We start from the raw sequence: 22225 nt of genomic DNA on the forward strand, positions 1-22225 counted from the left end.
CCTTGAGGGAACTGAGGAGATTAGGGGCATGACTAGTACAGTGTTAGTAGCACTGAATATAGACCTGCCTCATTCAACAGAATTTGGTACCGCACCTTTCTGTGAACACTCAGAGGCTGGTTTTACCAATGGATAGAGTTACCCGTATATGTGCTAATAAAGACCAGGTGGCTACATCTCTAAGTTGGAATTCAGCTGGCTTAGCACACTGGTTGTTTGTCCACCTCATTTGTGAGTTTACAATCCTCATGAGCACACAAAACACACCTGGTGAATACCAGCCCCAAGTATTGATGTAAACACCTGTCTTGTGTTCCGCACAATTCAGACGGCTTTCTTGAGTGAAGAAGGAAAATACCAGATGATAGTAAAAATTTAGCATATTGCAGAACTTCCAAAATTGTCAAAACTGCTACTATTCTTAATCACCTTCCGTTATCTCATTCTCTATATTGTTTGATAAATTCTGAAGAGATGGAGATGTAGGCGTTCACCCTGTTCTGCATTCTTCTCCACTGATCAGGAAACATTGTTGGTGCTGTGTGAGGAGGATTACAAAACCAAATGCATGTGGTATTTCTTATTTACCAGAGAGTAATCCAGATCATATAGAATTTGCTGTTTTTACCTAAAATACGCCATTTTTAAAAGATGCCTTTAAAGAAAAATAGCATATAATAAAACCGCATCCAGATCAAACCTCAATAAATTCTCATTTGTAATTCAACATTGGGCTTTTCAGAGGCCTCTATTTCTTTAGCCACTTGCTTTAAGCCATGGTCAGCCATGGTCAATGACATTTTGAGGGTGGACAGGGAGTTTTTCTCCATGTTGCTTTGAGCTGTTTGCAGACAGAGCCCCGAAGGCCACACAAAGTATCGCTTCTCTGTACCCTGGGCGGGGGGGATGAATTGTTTAATAATGGTTTGTTTTATTTATTCTTCACACAATTACTTCAGGATTCATGTGCCAAGATTGTAATGTCATATTACACAATGACACTGGCTGCAGTCCATCCATGCAAGCAATTTGAGGTTGAGCACTTCACCTTAAAACATATACATCTTGGGACCTTGCTCATGGCAAATACTAAACCAAACCCAAATGGCTCCTAGATTTTGATCTCCCTGCCAAGACTGAGTGCTTAAGTGACAAGCCTGTGGTCTTTGGGAAAAGGAAAGATGATATAAGTATTGTAGAAGCCATGAAGCTCTTTAAGTCCAAAAGTGATAAAGCTATCAAGAATGATCATTGGACTATGGACAGTTCTGATTATTGGGACTTGGAAGTATCTGAACTACTAGAACATTCCTTGGGTAGCTCAGGAGAGCTTCCCTCTTCCCATCTGTTTGTATTAGCCCAAGATTTTGCGCTCTCATTTAAGTTTTTTTGGGTCTCAAGTCTAGCTGAATTTCAGTGTTAAGTATATGAATGTAAATAAGAACTATTTTATAAAGAAACTCCAATATCAGATGAGAATATCTACTGGCTGTTGTATGATTTTGTTTATTCTTTTGCTTTACTTATTCAATACTTTCACTTATTATGTCAGTACACAGAACAACAAGATTGGAGATTTGCATAAGATTATATAAGTAGGGAATGTATTGGGAATGGCGCCAGTCTTTGGAACATAATCTCAGCCATCCAGGCCCATTTGTTTCCTTTGGCTATAACTGAATAGTAGAGCCTATTCATAACTCACTTGTAAAGGAATGCTGTTCTATTTAAATTGTGGTTCTAAAGGTTGAGAAGTCCAAGATCAGTCCCAAGGATTCTTGGGAACTGCCTTTTTGCAGTTGGTTATACCCTAGCAGAGGGCATCACCTGAGAAACAGCAAGGACAAAGCTATTTTGGTTTTGGTTTTGGTTTTGGTTTTGGTTTTGGTTTTGGTTTTGGTTTTGGTTTTGGTTTTGGTTTTGGTTTTGGTTTTGGCTTTGGTTTTGGCTTTGGTTTTGGTTTTGGCTTTGGCTTTGGCTTTAGTTTTGGTTTTTACCACAGACCACATTATGATTTCAGCTAATATCAACTACCCAATGACCCCACCTCCAAATGTCATTTATAAATGAATCTCAAGGTAAAATTCCCAGCCCTTGACCTTTGAGGAACTCTAAGATCAGTTTCAGCACAATGAATAGGGAAAGGACATGAAGGAAAACATAACTGAAGGGGTAGTAGTGTCCCTGAGCCAGGAAAACTAGAAAGGACAAGTTTATAGAAGCTCAAGAGACACAGAAACAACTACTACAGCTTGCATCCTGATCTTAACAGGAGTTTTTCAGAGGGAATGTAGGATATCCTTTGAAACTGTTGTTTAGAAAATTCTCATGCGGTACATTTACACAATGGAGTACTACTCAGCTATTAAAAAGAATGAATTTATGAAATTCCTAGACAAATGGATGGACCTGGAGGGCATCATCCTGAGTGAGGTAACACAATCACAAAGGAACTCACACAATATATACTCACTGATAAGTGGATATTAGCCCAGAAACTTAGGATACCCAAGATATAAGATACAATTTGCTAAACGCATGAAACTCAAGACGAACGAAGACCAAAGTGTGGACACTGTGCCCCTTCTTAGAATTGGGAACAAAACACCCATGGACGGAATTGCAGAGACAAAGTTTGGAGCTGTGACGAAAGGATAGACCATCTAGAGACTGCCATATCCAGGGATCCATCCCATAATCAGCATCCAAACGCTGACACCATTACATACACTAGCAAGATTTTGCTGAAAGGATCCAGATATAGCTGTCTCTTTTGAGACTATGCCGGGGCCTAGCAAACACAGAAGTGGATGCTCACAGTCAGCTATTGGATGGATCACAGGGCTCCTAATGGAGGAGCTAGAGAAAGTACCCAAGGAGCTAAAGGGACCTGCAACCCTATAGATGGAACAACATTATGAACTAACCAGCACCCCGGAGCTCTTGTCTCTAGCTGCATATGTATCAAAAGATGGCCTAGTCGGCCATCACTGGAAAGAGGGGCCCATTGGACACAGAAACTTTATATGCCCCAGTACAGGGGAATGCCAGGGCCGAAAAAATGGGAATGGGTGGGGAGGGAAGTGGGGGGGAGGGTATGGGGGACTTTTGGGATTGCATTGGAAATGTAATTGAGGAAAATACGTAATAAAAAATATTAAAAAAAAAAAGAAAATTCTCTGGAAAAATGCAGATCGAAAGAATTTGCATTTAAGAAATAAATGACTAGAATTATTCAAGGATGGCTAGAGAGTAAGGTACTGTGTTGGCCAAGCACAACTCTATTCCACTTAATTATGTCAAAATGCTTATGCAATAACCATCTATGGTAAAGTTGGTTTAAAATCCTGTTGAAAAATTGTGTCTCAAAAACATTGTATGAACTAGGAAAACAAGTTTGACCTCCTCCTCCTCCTCCTCCTCCTCCTCCTCCTCCTCTTCCTCTTCCTCCTCTTCCTTTTCTTTGAATCACAAGTCATCTACTCCATTTGAAAATATTTGGAAATAGCTGAAGGAGGGCTCAGTTTGATGCTTTGTTTTAAGATGCTGCCATCTAGCGACTCTTCTGTAAAATTGCACTCTGACCATCTCTTTCAAATTTGTAGCTTGATACAGTCCCCACTTTAATAATTTATGTTTTCTGCCATCCATACAAAAGAATTGTACATTCAATAAAATGTACTGTGAGAGCCTGGAGTGGTTTTCTGATACAATGCCACAGCTGTGACCACAGGGGATTAATAACAGGATCCAGTAGGTGAACTTGGTGCCTTCCTCATAGTCCATACTTTATGAATAATTTATCATGAAATAAAGTACAGATTTTTCTTTGGGTAATCTAAGAAAGTTAAACTCTTAACAATGTATAAAAAGGTGAGTTTGAAATTTTCTCTTGTTAAAAAAACTACTCCTCTAATTAGAAATGCAAGTGAGTAGAAAGAGCACTTAAGTCTCACAATTTCTGTTTTTCCACATGGAATTTCAATCATATGGGTATCTTACAATTCACGGTAACAAATGTGAATGTCTATTATGCTTAATCATGAATCTGCAAGCCCAGGTTATGATGACCTCTAAGTGTTCTCGTTGTGAACTACTTGTATTGCTTCCCAGTCAGTTTCAAAAGGTTCATTCCCATAGAAAACATCTTGCTTATAATACATATCATATATATATTTATATATATAATATACATATTTCTCAATTTGGAATAAGAAAAATGGTACAAATTCATCTCTCTACATTAGAAGAAAACAATGAAATAAGTTACACATTCTAGATAAGGTGTTTCTTTTGTTAAATAATAAATGTAGTCACATGATAGTAAGTATAGTTTTGTGAACAGAATTTCCAAGAATAAAAGTTATACATGTGTTAAGAATTCTACAAAGCTGACTAGAACAATGACTGAGAAGATCATCTGAGATTGTGAAGAGCCTGGATGTGGTAGTTTTGGAGTACAATAATCTTAGGCTATCTTCAGTCTCCTTAAGAGCCATTCATTGTTCACCTCTGTGTGTGCCCTGCCATCCTGGTGACTATCAGGTGGAGTATTGGGAACGTGCTAACACAGCAATAAGCTTCCACCAGCCCATAGACTTAGACAGTCATTAGCTAGCACCTGGGAACTGTAACAGAGAGTTCTCTATTTTCTTACAACCTGATACTTCCACGAAAGTCCTTGAGAAAGTGACATGATTTATGGCTTTCTTTTGTTCTGTTACTGCAGGAACAACTTGAATCTGTGTCAGGTACTAGCATGAGACTCTCATGCTCAATGTGGCCCCATTGGGTGGTTGTTGGAGAGTTCTTTCTAGAGGTTGGACTTGCCTTGCATTGATGGATGGATGATCGATGGGTTTGTTTTGAGATGATAGTTGAGATACCGTTCAGTTTGGATTCTATTTATATTTTGTCTCTGAAGCATTTAGTTCAAGGTTAACTATTTAGTTTTTTTTTTTTTTCTGGAAGATTCAATTACAGGTATTTGGTTTGTTTCTGGTTTTAGATTTTTAATTTGCCAGAATTTGGCCTTTTTCCTCCAATATCTAATTCTGTCTTTTACTTGGCCTGCCAATCAGAAACTCCATATTATACATCCAATTGAGAGGGAAGTCCAGAAAGATACACTTATCCTTGGGATGGAAGGAATTTTACTGGCTCAGCTGGAAAGCAAGCATAAGAGCTGATCATCCAGTATCTTGAGCGCCCACACATTACATGTAAATGTCCAAATGTAAATATCCAGGGCTAGTCTGAGATACAGTGGAAGAAAAGAACAGGATGAGTGATACTTACTGAGGGAGTGTCTGCCAAATGTACCATGCGGATTTTACCCAAAGCACAGGTCCCTATGCAGCAGAGAGGAGCTTGTAATGTTCAGGACAAAATGGGAAACAGATTGAATGAAAAAGGAAATATTTGGAGAGAAACTGTGATTTGGTATTTTCCCCATTTTATGTTTCATGTTTTTATTAATTCAACTTTGGAAAAAGTGGACAACTGAAGACAACTTGGCTTACCATTTCCTTGAGAGAGAACGTTTGATATATCTGGGTTCATGTTTTTTGTTTGGGGTTTTCTTTGTCCTTTTCTCTTTTGTTGTTGTTGTTATTTTGTTTGATTTATTGCTCTCACAGCATGTTAATGATCTGTCTAAACTTTTTTGGGGGATTATCTCATCTTGGTTTACTTTTGGAAATTCATTTTCATCAACTTCTTTAGATTTTTCCAAATCACTGGAATATCTTTCAAGATAGGGCCTGATAAGCTTTGAAGTTCCATAGCAACTGCTGTAATGGCCACCTTTCATTGTTAATTTTATTGATTTGGATCTTTTCTCTCTCCTATTTCGTTAGTTTGGCTAAGGCCTTGTTAGTCTTGTTTATCTTTTCGAAGAATTTACTCTTCATGTTATTGATTCCTTGTATTTTTTATTTTGCTTTTCACTTCACAAATTCCTTCCCTGATTATAATGACTTCTATTCCTCTGTTATATGGCCTTTGTTCTTTTCCCAGTACTTTTAGATATCTCTTATTTCTTTTCTTTTCCCTTCTTCTTTCATTTTCCCTTCCTTCCTTTCTTTGTCTTTAACTTACTTAATTTCATTTACATTTTTATTTATTTTATTTATATATATATATTCAATCACATTTCCCTCCCTTAAACTCTTCCAGATTTCCTCCATCAACCCAACCTAATGTTCTTTCTCTTTTTTAAGACATAGGATTTTAAAAAGACAAACAACAACAACTACTACAAAACACTTGATTTCTTTATATAAGCACATAGAGCTACAAATGTCACTTGTATTAGTTTAGACATGTTTTGTTATCATTTGATTCAATTCTAATAATGGTTTTATTTTTTACTTGATCTCTCCAAGGACTCACTCAATGTTAAATAGTGTATTATTTAATATCCATAAGTTTGTGTGGGGTCTAGAATTTTTCTTGAGCTGTAGTCCTAATGCACTATAGTCAGATGGAATATAAGAAATTATGTAAAATTTCTTCTATTTATTGTACTTGTTTTATATTCTAATATGTGATGTGTATAATGCAGTGTTTGAATGGCGTGTTATGTAAATGTCTGTTAAGTTCATTTCATCTATGATTTCATTTAATTAAAAAATTCCCTTATTTATTTATTTGTTTATTTATTTATTATTTAACTAATTTTGGGAGGAATGACCTGTCAATTGGTGAGAGTAGGGTATTGAAGTCATATCTACTATTGTGCTGGAGTTAATCTGTGACTTTAACTCTGATAGTACTTATTTTATGAAATTACCAAGTTTTCAGGGCATACATGTATAGAATAGTAATGCCCTCTTGGTTGATTGCTCCATTAATAAGTATGAAGTTGTTGTCTTTATCTTTTCTCACTTTGTTTGGTTTAAATTATATTTGCCCGATATTGTAACTTTGTGGTGTGCTTGTTTGTAGGGCCATTTGCTTGGGATAGATTTCCATTCTTTAATTCTAAGGTACTAATTTGGTGACACAGTGTATTCTTTTGGAGTCAACAAATATATGATACACACTTTTTGGTCCAATCTATTAGGCTGTGTTTGCAGATTAGGGAATTGAGGCCATTAACATTCAGGGTTATTGAAAGCTGTGTATTGATTTCTGCCATTCTGCTGATTTTGTAGGGTTTTGTTTTCTTCTTCTTTCCATTGTTTAGTATCACTCTTTTATGGCTGATTCTCTTCGGTAGTCTCATGGAGGGATTTATGTTTCTCTTTCATCTGTAAGATTTCTTTAAGTATTTTCTGTAGAGCTGGCCTAGTGACCATAAATTTATTTAGACTATTTCTATCACAAAAGTTCTTATCTTTTTCTTAAATTATGGTCATTAGTTTCACTGTATATAATACCCTGGATTGTCAATGGTTATCTTTCAGATCTTAAAATACATCATTCTAAGACCTTCTAGCCTTTAGACTTCCAGTTGCATTATCTGCTGTTATTCTGATGGCCTTTATGCATGACTTGGCGTTTTTCCCTTGCAGCTTTTCATATGCATTCTCTGCCCTATTTACATAATATTCTAATGAGAATATGTTTAGAGGAAGTTCTTCCTGGTCTTATCATTCTGGATAGGCATCTCTTTTCTGAATTCTGCTAATTTTTCTATCCTGACTCTTTAAAAAATGTTTTCTATACCTTTAGAATAAGTTTCTTCTCCTTATTTTATGCCTACAACTTGCAATTTGGTCTTTTTGGAGAGTCTTCATACATCTTGGGATTTCCACTAATATCGTTTCCTCATTATTTTTGTTGGTCCCCTCTAGTCCTTATTCCTTGTCTTCAAGCTCTGTGTTTTCCCCTTTTACTGGTCCATTCTATCACTGAGACATTGTTAAATTTTTATTTTAGTTAATTTTGATCTTACTTTACTTACTATTTTATTTTACTTACTTTGACTTTAATATCATATCGATTTTTCTTCAATAATTCTTTCTTTTTTTAAATTCTTCTTTCATATTGTCTATCCCCTTCCTTATTGTATTTCCCTACCTGTGTCTTTGAGGATGCTTTTAATCATTATTTTGATTTGTCTGTCTAGGAGAGCCTCTCACTTACACTAGATGTCATTTTTGCAGGAGTAATGCTTTTTGAGGGAGATGATGTCTTGTTTGTTCACATTTCTTTCATTAGTACATTGAGTAATATGCCTTTGGTGAGACTTCTTTGCTTGGTTTAATTTTAACCAGCTATATTCTTTTGGTTGGAGGATTTGTACTGTTCAGGTGGGATTTGGATGAGGAAGTGTAGATTGTATAATTCAGGAAATAATTTTTTCATACCTGGAGCTCCAGATCCCTGGTATAAACTCTGTATAACACCCTCAGTAAGACATTAAGTGGGGAATGAGAACACGTGTTTAGTATTATCACTATCTGATTTTCATTCTAGCAGAGGCCTCAAAGACTATTGCAAGACAAACAACAAAGTATAGAGTGTAGCATACTCATATTTTAGTTAAAGTGGTTAGAAAGGGGAGTGGAGTACGGTAAATAAGAAGAAGGACTAAGTATTAGATTGACTTTGAAGGAAAGAAATTAAGGTAGGCTAAGTAGCTAGGAAAGGAGAGTTGAGATAGAGTTAGGATCTACAGAATTTAGAGATTGTTACATTGATGGAATGTTAAATTTAAGAAGGAAAAGAAATGGGGGCTAAGAATTATAACAAGAAGAAAAGCCATGGGGAGAGGGAGAGCATATAAAATGTGACAGCATAGAAGAATAGAGTAGAGCAGACTAGACTAGAATGAAATGATTTAGAGTAAACTGGATGGAACAAAATAAACAGCAGTCTAAAACCAGCTGAAAAATGGACAAACAAAAGCACAACCAGCCTGAAACGTGCGCATAAGTGGAAGGTAAAAGACGGAGGATGCATGAGAAAAGGAAGGCTTACGGGGTGATTGTGAGCACAGGTGTGCTGTGTTGAAAGGTAAAGATCTTAGAGCCTTCTGCTCCTAGTCAGTACTACATTGTGCTGTATTGCAGAGCGTTGGACAGGGGTCTTTGGCTCTGCAGCCTTGGTGTCTTTGGGACTCTGAATCTGTTGGGAACAGGGACCTGCTACTACACCGTTACAATACTCACAAATAGAATTTCAGCAAATCCCTCTGTCTCCCACAAATGAACTCTGAAGTAAGTGTAATCAAGGCAGTCCAGTTGGGCAGTGCTGACTTTGTTTCTCCTGCTAGACCTAAAGTTTCATCCCTATCCACATTTTTCCACAAGTGAAAATGTCAACGTAGTGAAGAAGGAAGTAGTTTTGCGAAGATGGCTTTTGTCTAGAGGGCTGCCTAAAGGGTTGAAGGAGTTATGGGTCAAATGTTGTGATCTGGGGTATCAGAACATGTTACTCTTCAACATATTGCAGTAGGCTTGAGACGTTTGTCCTAATCATTAAACAAATCAAAACCTTGAATGTTCTTCCCCAGGGCTGTTTTGTTGGCTTTGACCTAGCACATGCAGTTGGAAATGTTGAACTCCGCTTACATGACTGGGGTGTTGACTTTGCCTGCTGGTGTTCCTATAAGGTAGGAAATAATATCAGACAGCCTTTTTTTTTTTTTTCCATTTTTTATTAGGTATTTAACTCATTTACATTTCCAATGCTATACCAAAAGTCCCCCATATCCACCCACCCCCACTCCCCTGCCCACCCACTCCCCCTTTTTGGCCCTGGTATTCCCCTGTACTGGGGCATATAAAGTTTGCAAGTCCAATGGGCCTCTCTTTCCAGTGATGGCCGACTAGGCCATCTTTTGATATATATGCAGCTAGAGTCAAGAGCTCCGGGGTACTGGTTAGCTCATAATGTTGTTCCACCTATAGGGTTGCAGATCCCTTTAGCTCCTTGGCTACTTTCTCTAGCTCCTCCATTGGGAGCCCTATGATCCACCCATTAGCTGACTGTGAGCATCCACTTCTGTGTTTGCTGGGCCCCGGCATAGTCTCACAAGAGACAGCTACATCTGCGTCCTTTCAATAAAATCTTGCTAGTGTATGCAATGGTGTCAGCGTTTGGATGCTGATTATGGGGTGGATCCCTGGCTATGGCAGTCTCTACATGGTCCATCCTTTCATCTCAGCTCCAAACTCCATCTCTGTAACTCCTTCCATGGGTGTTTTGTTCCCAAATCTAAGGAGGGGCATAGTGTCCACACTTCAGTCTTCATTCTCCTTGAGTTTCATGTGTTTAGCAAATTATATCTTATATCTTGGGTATCCTAGGTTTGGGGCTAATATCCACTTATCAGTGAATACATATTGTGTGAGTTTCTTTGTGAATGTGTTACCTCACTCAGGATGATGCCCTCCAGGTCCATCCATTTGGCTAGGAATTTCATAAATTCATTCTTTTTAATAGCTGAGTAGTACTCCATTGTGTAGATGTACCACATTTTCTGTATCCATTCCTCTGTTGAGGGGCATCTAGGTTCTTTCCAGCTTCTGGCTATTATAAATAAGGCTGCTATGAACATAGTGGAGCATGTGTCCTTCTTACCTGTTGGGGCATCTTCTGGATATATGCCCAGGAGAGGTATTGCTGGATCTTCCGGTAGTACTATGTCCAGTTTTCTGAGGAACCGCCAGACTGATTTCCAGAGTGGTTGTACAAGCCTGCACTCCCACCAACAATGGAGGAGTGTTCCTCTTTCTCCACATCCTCGCCAGCATCTGCTGTCACCTGAATTTTTGATCTTAGCCATTCTGACTGGTGTGAGGTGGAATCTCAGGGTTGTTTTGATTTGCATTTCCCTGATGATTAAGGATGTTGAACATTTTTTCAAGTGCTTCTCTGCCATTCGGTATTCCTCAGGTGAGAATTCTTTGTTCAGTTCTGAGCCCCATTTTTTAATGGGGTTATTTGATTTTCTGAAGTCCACCTTCTTGAGTTCTTTATATATGTTGGATATTATCAGACAGCCTTTTATTTCACATTGGTTTTAATAGAAAGAAAATGCTTGGTCCACAACTTACATTCTATTTCTGTCAATGCCATGTTTTCTTCTTTAGGAACTAGTGAGGTCATATGATAGAGTAACACAAAAAATAACTTTTTCTATTCCTACAACTGTAGAAAATGTATTCATTAAATGCCTACACTACTATGAAAATAAATTAAATATTGAGAAAGACTCCATACTTAGAGCATAATTCATATTGATGATGCCTTTAGTTTTTGTGGATATGAAAACTAAGTTACAATATTTGAACATATATGAATTAGTAATTATTTGGCATAGTGCATTTGAACAAAAGCTTTGAAATCTGTTAGAACTTAGTTTAGCTGTTACATACAAGTGATACTGTGCATTCAATGGACACCTCTGGATTGTCCTGGAGGAAGGACTTGATGCAAGAAAACACAGATACATGAAGAATAGCCAAAGCAGAGCTTTGTATTAGAAAATGGTCAATTTCTAAGGTAAGAAGTGTGCAAGAGCAACAAACACTTAGTAGTTCAGATGGCTCTACTCTACAAGGACTGTACCTTTGGGGTTGTTTTGTTTTGTTTTGAGCATTCCATGTATATCCTATCTGTTAAATGTAGTTCTATATAAAACTTCATGCATCACATACACATATTTTGAGCATTTTATGTCTCCTCCAAGGGGTGTGTGTCAGCATTTTAATGAGTCTCTGGTCACTTTTAGATGCCAGTCTCTTGCTTCTTCTTTGTAGCTGCACTGGTGCTAGACTTAGTTGCCCTACAAATGATCAGGACAGCTAAGTTTTTAACATGTGCAAGGCTCTCCAAAACCTCACTCTGCCCTACTCTTCTACCCAAATAATCTGAATAAAATTTGGTGAAAATAACATAGCCACATATCTTCAACTTAGTAATACCTTTCATTTGGTTTTCTTTTAACAGTAAGACCCAGTATTCTGTTTTTCTCCAGAAGCTTAAATAATCACAAATTTGAAATTGGTCAAAAGTTATGGGTTTATTTTATTAAAATAAAAATAATATTTATATCTTCCTCATATAGTCAAGTAAAGCCATCAATTTCACTTCTTTTCCAGTATTTAAATTCAGGAGCTGGAGGTCTGGCTGGTGCCTTTGTCCACGAGAAACATGCTCATACTGTCAAGCCTGCGTGAGTAGTGTCTCCAAGCTTTTGTTCTGGTATGAATGAATTGGTGTGTATTCCTAGGATCTTAAACATCCCTACAATTGCTCATGAACAGGATCTGGATTAGATTATAATTATTTTACCACTCTATTAACGGTGCTGTGCTTTCTCAGAAATAATTGCTTTCCAAAGACTTCAATTGGCTGAATAAGAAATTTAATCAAACAAGAAACCTTCAATGCAAAATGAGTTCCTTGCAACCATGGAGAGACAATGGTATAATACAAAAGCCCTCTGGAAAATGATATTTTTAAATGTGCTGCTTAGACTTGCCAATTGCTTTAAGTACAGTCTGTCTCCTGACCCAAACCACAATGTTGTGGTTTGAAAGTCACTGGTTGTGTTTAAGTTCCCCAATTCCAAGGTTATCAGATGAGCCACTGGAACCAGGACCTTTATGAAGTTCCTATTGTTTTGCCCTCTGAGTTCTCCAGCTCATCTTCAGAATAAGGGCTCAAATACAGAAATAATTGGGATTGATTTTGAAGCACATAAGCTACCCACCCTTAGCTTTACCACTATATTTTATCTTGTCTGTGAAAGAAATTTTGTAGCTCTAAACTATTAAGCGTGTGGGAAGGGATGAGTACATCTCCCTCACATATGTATATGTGTTTGTGTATGTACGTGTGTGTGTGTGTGTGTGTGTGTGTGTGTGTGTGTGTGTTTGTAACAACAACTAATGAAAAGTGAAGCCACGGATTTGAAAGAGCTCAAGAAAGGAGGGGTATAGAGGAAGGTTTGGATGAAGGAAAGGCAATGAGAAAATGATGTATTATAATATAAAAACATAAAATGAAAATTTAAAAATCTCTGCAAGTAAGAAAGAAAGGAAGGAAGGGAGATAGGAATGGAGGGCTGAAGGAAGGAAGGAGAGAAGAAAGTAAAGAAGAAAGCAAAAGAAAAAAGAGGAGGGAGGGAGGGAGGAACGGTGGAAAAAATCTGTGAGAATGACAAAGGAGTTGCTAGCTTTGTAGAAGTGGGAACTAGAGAAACAGTTACAAGCTGTCAGTGGGCAGCTCAGCTTCAAGAAAAGTCCTCTCAAGCAAGTGAGTGGGAAACAAAGTCACTGGACAGCAAGCAGCAGTGACTCAGCAATTCCAGCCCCAGCTCCTCACCATCACCGCCATCTTCTACACTAATGATTCTGGCTCTGTTAAGCTAAGGGACAGGTGAGGCAGGAAAACTCTACTGGGCTGTGCCCATTTATCACCCGATCCCACCACTTCCCCCCTTGTTGTGACACCTGTCATTTCACTCCCGTCCACAGAAAATCTAGCTATGCAGGAAAGCAGAACGCAGGGACATTCACTGAAAGAGGGGCATGAACAAAATAAGATGTACTGTTAAATTCCTCGGGCTTCTTAGACCTATGGAGTCTCTTCCGAATGATGGAGGTAGGGCAAGGGTGTGGGTATGAGAGGACAAAGGCCTGGCACAAGGCTACCTGAAGCCATAGCTGCCATGTTTACTCCTAAAGGTCCTGTTTTGAGGTTGTTTGTTTAAGTTATTGAAGCTAGCTAAGACTGGGAGTAGGTAGCACTATGGTCCTACAATCAGCCTCCCTGGGGGTGAGAAAAGGCAACCAGAAGTTCTTTTTCTTGCTGTCTTTTCCTACTCCTTTCCCTTCCTCCTTCCACTCCATTTGAAGCCTGGGGATTTGTCACATCTTCATTTGGATATCCAGACTGCCTTTCTTTCATCTTTGATTCCAGCTAGGGGATAAGGAAAATATCATTGGAAAAAAATTTATACTAGAAAATTTCTTATTCCTCATCAATATAAATGAAAGACAAGCAGACTGTGCCTAGTAAAGGCCTAAGTGTATTGTTATTCAAATAGCATCTACCTTTGAAGCTGTCAGTGCCACAAACTAGCTTGTAAGGGATATCTTCTATCCTGCAAGACTTCATTATACATGAATCCTGAAGAAACTGAACATTGAACAATGCAAAAATGATACTGGCTGCTTCATACATCTCTTCATATTTTACAATAAGTGAAAACACAAATGCAATACACCAACACATGTATGCATTTTTTTACTTGACAAGGAAACTTATTGTGTGCCTTTATTTTTACCTGTTGTGGAGATTTAAAAAAAATATCATTCTGCATCTGATTTGTGTTTGTTCTGGAATGTGTTCAATGAGGTCGTAGACAATGCCACTACATGACTCAGTGCCATTGGTTGGTTTTCTGTATCCCTTAGCTACTGCCTCAATGATTTAACCTTTAAAGAAATTACATCTGAATTACTAGACCTTGGATCACCTCCCATTTCTGCAATTCTCTGCATATTAATCCTAGAAATTTAAGATCATTTTCTGTATGTTACTTAATCATGTCTGAAGTCTCTTCAAGATTTCAGGCTTCTAAAATTAAAAGGTGCTTTTCTTTGGACAATTATTTAGCCAGGCATTTATTTTCCTTTAATATATATTGCTGTCAGTACTTTAAAGAGTTCTCTATATCCCAAATCTTCAGAGAAGAATATATAGCATGTATTAATAGAAAATGTGCATATTTTAAGTCATGTTTTTGGGGTGTGTGTGTGTGTTAATTATGTGTGTGTGGTGCTTGCGTGCATATGTATACCTAAGTGTGAAGACTAGATGGTGACTTTAGGTCTCTTCTTCTGTGGCTTTCCACCTCATATTTTGAGACAGGGAACCTCTTAGTGAACCTGAAGATCATTGATCTGGTAAGGCTAGGTGGAGAGCAAGTTCCCACAATGCTCTTGTGTCTGCCTTTCAAGTCAAGGATTGTAGCTGTTCACTATCACTGCCAGCTTTTTATATAGGTGCTAAGGATACAAACACAGGTCCTCGTGACTTAAAGCCAGGAAGATGGCTCAGTGGATAAAGCACTTGCCCAAGCATGAAGACCAACATTAGTATTCCCAGAATCCATAAAAATCTAGATGTGGTTGCACATAAGTTATAATATCACCCTGCCTGTAATGTAATTATAGGTGCAAACAGAGCATCTCCAGAAGTTCAGAGGCCAAACAGTATGCTGGCATATGTCACAGTGAGCACCAAAGCGATACAGGAAGACAGATATCCAAGGCTGTCCTCTGAACTCCCTACATGTGCGCCACAGCGTATGCCCAAACACATGCATAGAAACGTGCAGACACATACAACACTCACACGTACAGTGTGTATATATACATCACATAACAAATGTTATCATTTCATCTTGCTTAGTTGCAGATAATATACAAGATATTTTAAAACTTCTGTTATGAGTAATTATTTCAGGCATTTCTCATCCTTTGTTATTTAAATCAGGATGGACGACCTGCAGTGTGATATCAAGCTGAAAGGCAACCTGTTTGCATATGGACAGAGGAGAAAGTAATTCATAGATGCTTCAGGCCATGCCAGGAGTTAAGCTCTGACCTGCCAGCAGAGGTGGGCTGCACGTGATTTCTCTTGCAGCACACGAGGAACAGGAAAGACTTAGTATGCTTCGTTCTGTGGAATCCGTAAATCACAGTTTCTTGCTGGTGTGCAATGTCAACAATATTTCCACACATCCAATGTACTTCCCCTAAAGGAAATAATGTCAGCCTCTGTTGCATACACAAGTTTTCTGAGGAAAAAATAATTTTATGTATCCTAAGGCACTAAATGTTGCCACTTAGTTTTATTATATGTCACCAATTCATAGAAAGTTACATAAATATATTCAAAACTTTAGGAAGAATAACATTGGGTGGCATTTCTAAAACTGTCATTAAGACATTCTCTCATCCTTCCTGGATGGGTGCAGAGCTGACTCCCAGTGAACATGTAGCATTTTTTCCAATTGAAGTATTTTTCTCAACCACAAATGGTAACCCCAAAGTTTATGGTTTCTGACATTCTAGGGCATCAAATCATTTTTGGCTGTCACCAGGTTCAGTGGACATTTGAAGAATTGACTAAATTTCTATTGTCTAAATTCTCTCTCCCACTGACCTTATTGTGCACTCTTTACATCTCTCATTCTTCCTTCTCTTCCCTTCCTTCCTTCCTTCCTTCCTTCCTTCCTTCCTTCCTTTCTTTTATAGATTTTCAAGGGAGATTGTGTAACCCAGGCTGGTTTGGAAGTCAGAGTATTCTGCCTCAGTCTCTGAACACCTCAGTTATGACAGGTGTGTCAACCATACTGAAAAGGGAGTCCCTTCTTTTGATGCTTATTTTATATTTGTATATGCCATGGTTCAATGTTTTTGAAAGATTATATTTTGATGTACTGCTTTTTAGCTAGTCAGCCTGGCATATGGATGGGCTTAAATCAGGCTTAACCAGCCAAGCTGCATTACAGAAGACTGGCTTTTCCTTCTCTGTTTGTTGTTCATTTCTTCATATTCTTAAAGCTTCTCTCAATGTGATGTCAGAATGACTGACTCCAGGGCTTCCCGTTTCTAGGCTTAATTCCCTCCTCCAAACCCCGGATCATGAGTTAATTTGTGTTAGGGACTTTGAGCTCTGTAGGCGAGGGGTGTTGTAGACTTGCACAAGAGCCTCATGATCTCTGCTTGTTTGTGATTCAAAGCTTAGTGCTTTGCTAGAAGTTTCACGTTGTGCTCTGCAGTGTGTTTTCCTTCTCTGTATATCTGCAAATCAAAGAGCATCCCTGGGAAAATGTTAGAGGAAGATTGAAAATGTCAAAATACGACATTCAACTAGACTGGTTCCATAAACAGTAGTGATGCTCAGTAAAGCTATTTTGAAATGAAAGGATATTTCCCTGTGAATAACAATTATCATGCAGATATCACATATAAATTGAATTTTGGGGTATATATGCTGATTCTTTTACCAATTAATAATTGTATTTCCATTGTTAGGTCTCAGGTTTCAGTTGTTTAATTGTGTTTAATAAAATTTCTAATTCCTATACCTTCTCTATCTTTATAGAACTTCAGAGGGAGTTGGCTTTTGTTGTCTCTGTTAAATTATTCATTATCATATGAACAACCTCAACTCAAATGCAAAAATCTAAAGGCTACATTGACAAAATTGGCAGTAAGCTTTGTTGCTTGAAAAGGCTGACATCTAGTGGTTAAAGATGTTATTTCAAATAAATAAATCATTGTCATTCTTTTAACATAGTTTTGCTATTATAACATAAATATATTTGCTATAAAGTATTCCTCTTTTAATCCCAGTGCTATGTACATTGCAGCAGTCTGATAACAAATGCTTTCAAAGAGATAAAGAACAGAATGTGGGTAGGAGTAAAGGTAAGGTAATTTCAGGTGTATGGTGAATTTCATGTAAATTTTAGATGTTCATTATGAATGTGGGAAAACACCCATGCAGAAATGGATGGTCCATCTGGTGTGGCATAAATCCAGGGAAATGAAGTGCATTCTAGAAAGTTAGTATTTGCTATATAATTTTGGAACATTTTTGAAGTAATGTCTCTATTAACCTGATTCATCATATCTATACCAAGAATTTTCCTCATTTGTTGCTGTTAGAAGGTGCTTGTTGGATGTTATCTACAGCCGATAACATAAGATATTTCCAAGTTCTTTTTTGTGGATAAGGAGCCTATCACAAGACAGAGGCAATCTACTCTGCAAAGATCAGAGCTTAAGCAACCTCACCTGTTGTTAATCAAAAGCTTCTCTCCCTGCAATTTTAACCTAGCCCACACTTAAGGATTATAATAGATTATGACTAGCTTAAAAAATTACATATTGAGAATCCCTCAACAGATACTTATGGTGGACTGCTGCTCAGTCTACAACTAACAATCTAACAACTGCCCTAAAATGTGGGACTATATTTTGATTTAAATTCTTTGAGAATTTCAAACGTAAGTTTTGTATTTACATCAGTGCCATCTCTTCCTTTACCTCTCCAGCTCTTCCTGTGTCTCCCTATTTTTTCAAGCTCATGACCTCTTCCTCCGTCACGTTTGTTACACATATATATGTATGTTATATGAGCCTAACTTGCTGAGTCCATTTAGTGTTGCTCATTTGTATGTGTTTAGGGCTGACCACTCAGGATTGCATAACCTAGCAGGGGGTTTATCCCAAGAGAAGATTGATTCTCCCCTCTCTCAGCAACCATTAATTCTCTATCATTCCACATCGGATGGGACCTTGTGAGATCTTCCTCCACCACCCACATGGGCATGTCATTGCGGTTGACTTTATGCACATCTTGCTCTGAGGGTGATGTATCAAATTGGGGTTTGGCTCCCCACTCTCCGTTATTCTTTCCATTTTGATCAACTGTGACTTCCTATAATGACCTATGGCTACTACAAAAAAAGCTTCTTTCAGGAGAGGTGAAGATTTACTCTTTTCTGGAGGTCTAAGGAGGGTAAATATCTAGAAGGCCATAAGGAAGTATATTGGTTTAGGGCAGTGCCAGTTGCACATTATCCTCTGATTCATGACCTGACTAGCTGCCAGTAGTTGGCTAGGTTTACAGCCTCCATTATGATTTCCCTCCCATCGAGTGGACTTTAAATCTATATAGATGAATGCTGGTTATTCCAAAAATATAAGTATCAATATCATCCAACAGGATATCTTGCTTTTCTGGTCATTGTTGTAGTTCATAGGCTTTATGAATGGGTAGGACTTTTGGTTGCTTCCCTATCTTGGTAGCGTGCATAGCCACTTTAGCTACTACGTTAGTCCTCATGTATGGGTTTTTTAGGTCCATTCCAGCTTCAGTCCTTTAAGTACTATGTCTTAAGTGGTTTCTTCAGCAATAGGTCTTACCTTCAAATTCTGGAAAGAAACTTAGGACAGAAGCTGTAGCCAAAATTGTTTGGAAAGTCTCTTGAATTCCCCTGTCCAAAAACTTGGTCTAACTGCTTCTAAGGGGGAATAACTTCATTTGATTTCTGTGTACATATATTATATATGACTTTCTAAGCAAATATAAAATAATATGAAAGTAGTACTTTAAATTTCAAAGGCTTAGCAATCACAATATGTGACAAACAGCACTCAAATGACCTTGACTTCGTGTTAGCTTTACAAATGTCAACGATTATATTTCATGTGGTCCAGTATCATGTTTGTCCCTTTGATTTAAGAACTTCAATATGTGAGATGTTTTTTCTGCAGGACTCCTTAAGCTGTAATTCAATATTCAGCCACAACCTGCTTTAATAAAAATGGATATCTGCTTTGAGAATTGGAATGGATCAGATGTGCAGAAAGATGATTTCTGTTCACAATTTTAATGTTATTCAGGGACACCATGGTACTCAATGGTGTTGCTGCTTACTTGCAACAGGTGCAACATAGCTTCAATGCTTCCATTGTGCAAAGTTCTACTCCCATTGCTGATAGTTTGAGGACATGTTAAGTGGCCAAGAATGATGCCTATTGATAATTTTGATAAAAATTCTCTAATTTTTATTCATACAAACACATCTTTTTGGAACCACTTAGAGTCCTTTGATTGAAATTTTAAAATAGAGATGACATAAAGGGTTTTGTCATAATTATTATTACAAGTAGTGTGCAAGTTAAAAAGATTCTCACTAACTTTAGTGAGAGGCTAAAACAAATTTCAGATCTCAAACACAGGTTATTGTTGTTTGCCCCTTATTATTCACATAAAATAATTCTCAGGGAAGTCCAAAACAGAGTAAACATGTGCATCAAAATGTCTCACCAAAAGACATTAAAGACCGTAAGCTCATACCATGTTTTCTACAACTAAACAAGTGATATTGGTGGAGATAAGCGTATGCAAATTTGTCCTGTGGATTTAATATTTTCCACATCCACATATATCTAGAGGCATGTCCCAAGCCGTATCTACAACGTAGACTTTGTTTTAGTTTCTTAGTGATCTCATCTGTCTCTCCTGCATAATGCCTCCTTGTGTAAATATTCTTAGAACGGAGATTTTATTATTGCAGAGGAAAGTGCTTGTCTAGGAGTAGCTCAACTATGGTAATAATTTTAATTACACACTTGTTTAAGAGAAAATTTTCATTGCTGGTCATTACTGTCATCAAATTTCAAATTGTGAGAGTACCACATTGTTTAAGCATTATCCAGTGTCCAACACAACACAGAGTAACAAAGATTTTCCTATAAGAAAAATCTTTATTGGTCAACCATCCACTTATAAAATTAGTCCCTACTTAAGAAGTCTTCATCAACTAAATTGAAATCCAATTCTATTAATTACTTTGTGTTGTCTCATATTATAAATAAAAGTTTCTAAAAAAAGTATAATGAAGACTCATTATAAAGTATGATATTTCCAGAGAGTTCACAGTGTAAGTGAAGTTGAAAAACTCTTGATTCATGATAGGCAAGGATATCCCATAGTTAGAATTTTTAGCACAGATAGTTGAAGAAATCTGACAAGAATTTTAAATCAAATAGCTGAAATGTTAAAGATTTTAGAGAAAAATAAACTGTTAAAAAACATCTCCAAGGCCGGGCAGTGGTGGTGCACACCTTTAATCCCAGCACTTGGGAGGTGGAGGTAGGTGGATTTCTGACTTCGAGTCCATCCTGGTCTACAAAGTGAGTTCCAGGACAGCCAGGGCTAAAAAACATCTCCAAGATTTTGTAGAAAAAGTTATACCTTATATGAACAGGATTATATTTTGCCACCATAACATTGCCTCAAAATGCAAATCCAAAATAAACAATGGATTTATTGTTTCTTCTTTTTGAAAATTGTATCATGTGGCTGGAGAAATAACTGCAGTGAAAGAGCACAGGCTACTGTTTCAGAGGATCAGGGTTCAAATCCTAGCACACACATAGTGCTTCACATTAACGCGGTCTCTCACCATATTCTGACCCAACATCACCAGGCACACATATGCCAGACAGACTACCTGTATGAAAACCACCTATACATATGAAAATAAATATCAAAATAATCATTTTAAATGTCATTATTTTATTTTCAAATTTATCAGATTATAAATTTAAGTTGTTTGTTATTTCAACCTCACATCATTTTTTACTTATTTATTTTTGCTCTATGTGTACGAGTGTTTGTCTTTGCAGCAGAATGTCTAGTACCAAATGATGGTGTCACAGCACCTGGAACGGGAGCTGTATATGGTTGTAGGCTGCTGTATGGGTGCTGGGAACTGAATATCAGGCCTCTGCAAGACCAGCCAGTACTCGTAACTGCTGAGCCATGTTTCTAATATCTTGACTTAATATTTTAAGGCAATGCTTTAATAACTATTTTCTCCATTATAAATAAAATTTATTTCAGAGGACATTTCTCTGTTTTCAAATGATGAGGAATTCTGGTGTAGCCTTATATATGTGTATTGTGAGTATATAGCCATGTATAAATATATATTTCCAAAGCAATAATTAAATATGGCAAGGATCACTACACATCTTATCCTACTGAATATCTGTCTAAGTTCTCCTTGCTTTTTCATGTGAGTTGAATAATAGTGAGTGGATCAAAGTGACACATAAATATGACTTATAAATATTTTCTGCAAAAAGCCTTTTCCCTCTCTTATTAAAAATAGATTTTCCCATATAATATATACTGAATTCAGTTTCTCTTCACTCTACTCCCTAATCCTTCTCAATTCCCACTCCAATCTGGATCTAACCCCTTTCTATGTCTAATTACAAAACTAACCGGTTCTTAAAGAATACTAATAAAATTAATTAAATTATAATAAAATAAAATACAATAAGATAAAACCAAAACGAATATTTTAGAAAAGTACTAAATAAGCACACAGAAGAAACAAGTTCCATCCATTTACCTGTGAGTTTCATAATTTCATTTATTTTTCCCAGCTGAATAATATTCCATTGTGCACATGTACCACGTTTTCTTTATCTATTCTTCTATTGAGGGGCATCTGGATTGTTTCCAATTTTTGGCTTTAATAAATAAAGTAGCAATCAACATGGCTGAACAAGTGTCTTTGTGGTAGCACATAGTATCCTTTGGGTAATATACCCAAGAGTGGTATAGCTGGACTTTAAGGTGGATAGATTCTCATCTTCCTCAAAAACTGGCACACTGACTTCAAAAGTCTCTGTGCATTCCCAACAGCAATGGATGAGTGTTT

General features: G+C 37.3%; 1 protein-coding gene across 6 annotated transcripts in view; it reads left to right on the plus strand.

Annotated features, from left to right (window-relative positions):
- Nucleotides 1–22225, plus strand: part of Kynu (kynureninase) — a 127791-nt gene that overhangs the window by 64232 nt on the left and 41334 nt on the right. For 4 of the 6 annotated variants that reach the window (XM_006498325.3, XM_011239178.1, NM_027552.2 and 1 more), the window contains 2 exons: nt 9464–9562; nt 12057–12130. In XM_006498325.3, the coding sequence (XP_006498388.1) occupies nt 9464–9562; nt 12057–12130 (173 nt within the window). Of the gene's footprint in view, nt 1–9463; nt 9563–12056; nt 12131–15462; nt 17270–22225 lie in introns of those variants that run through there. The other 2 variants (NM_001289594.1, XM_011239179.3) reach the window with 2 other exon arrangements.

The sequence above is a fragment of the Mus musculus genome, chromosome 2 (genome assembly GCF_000001635.26).
Source record: "Mus musculus strain C57BL/6J chromosome 2, GRCm38.p6 C57BL/6J".
NCBI lineage: Eukaryota > Metazoa > Chordata > Mammalia > Rodentia > Muridae > Mus > Mus musculus.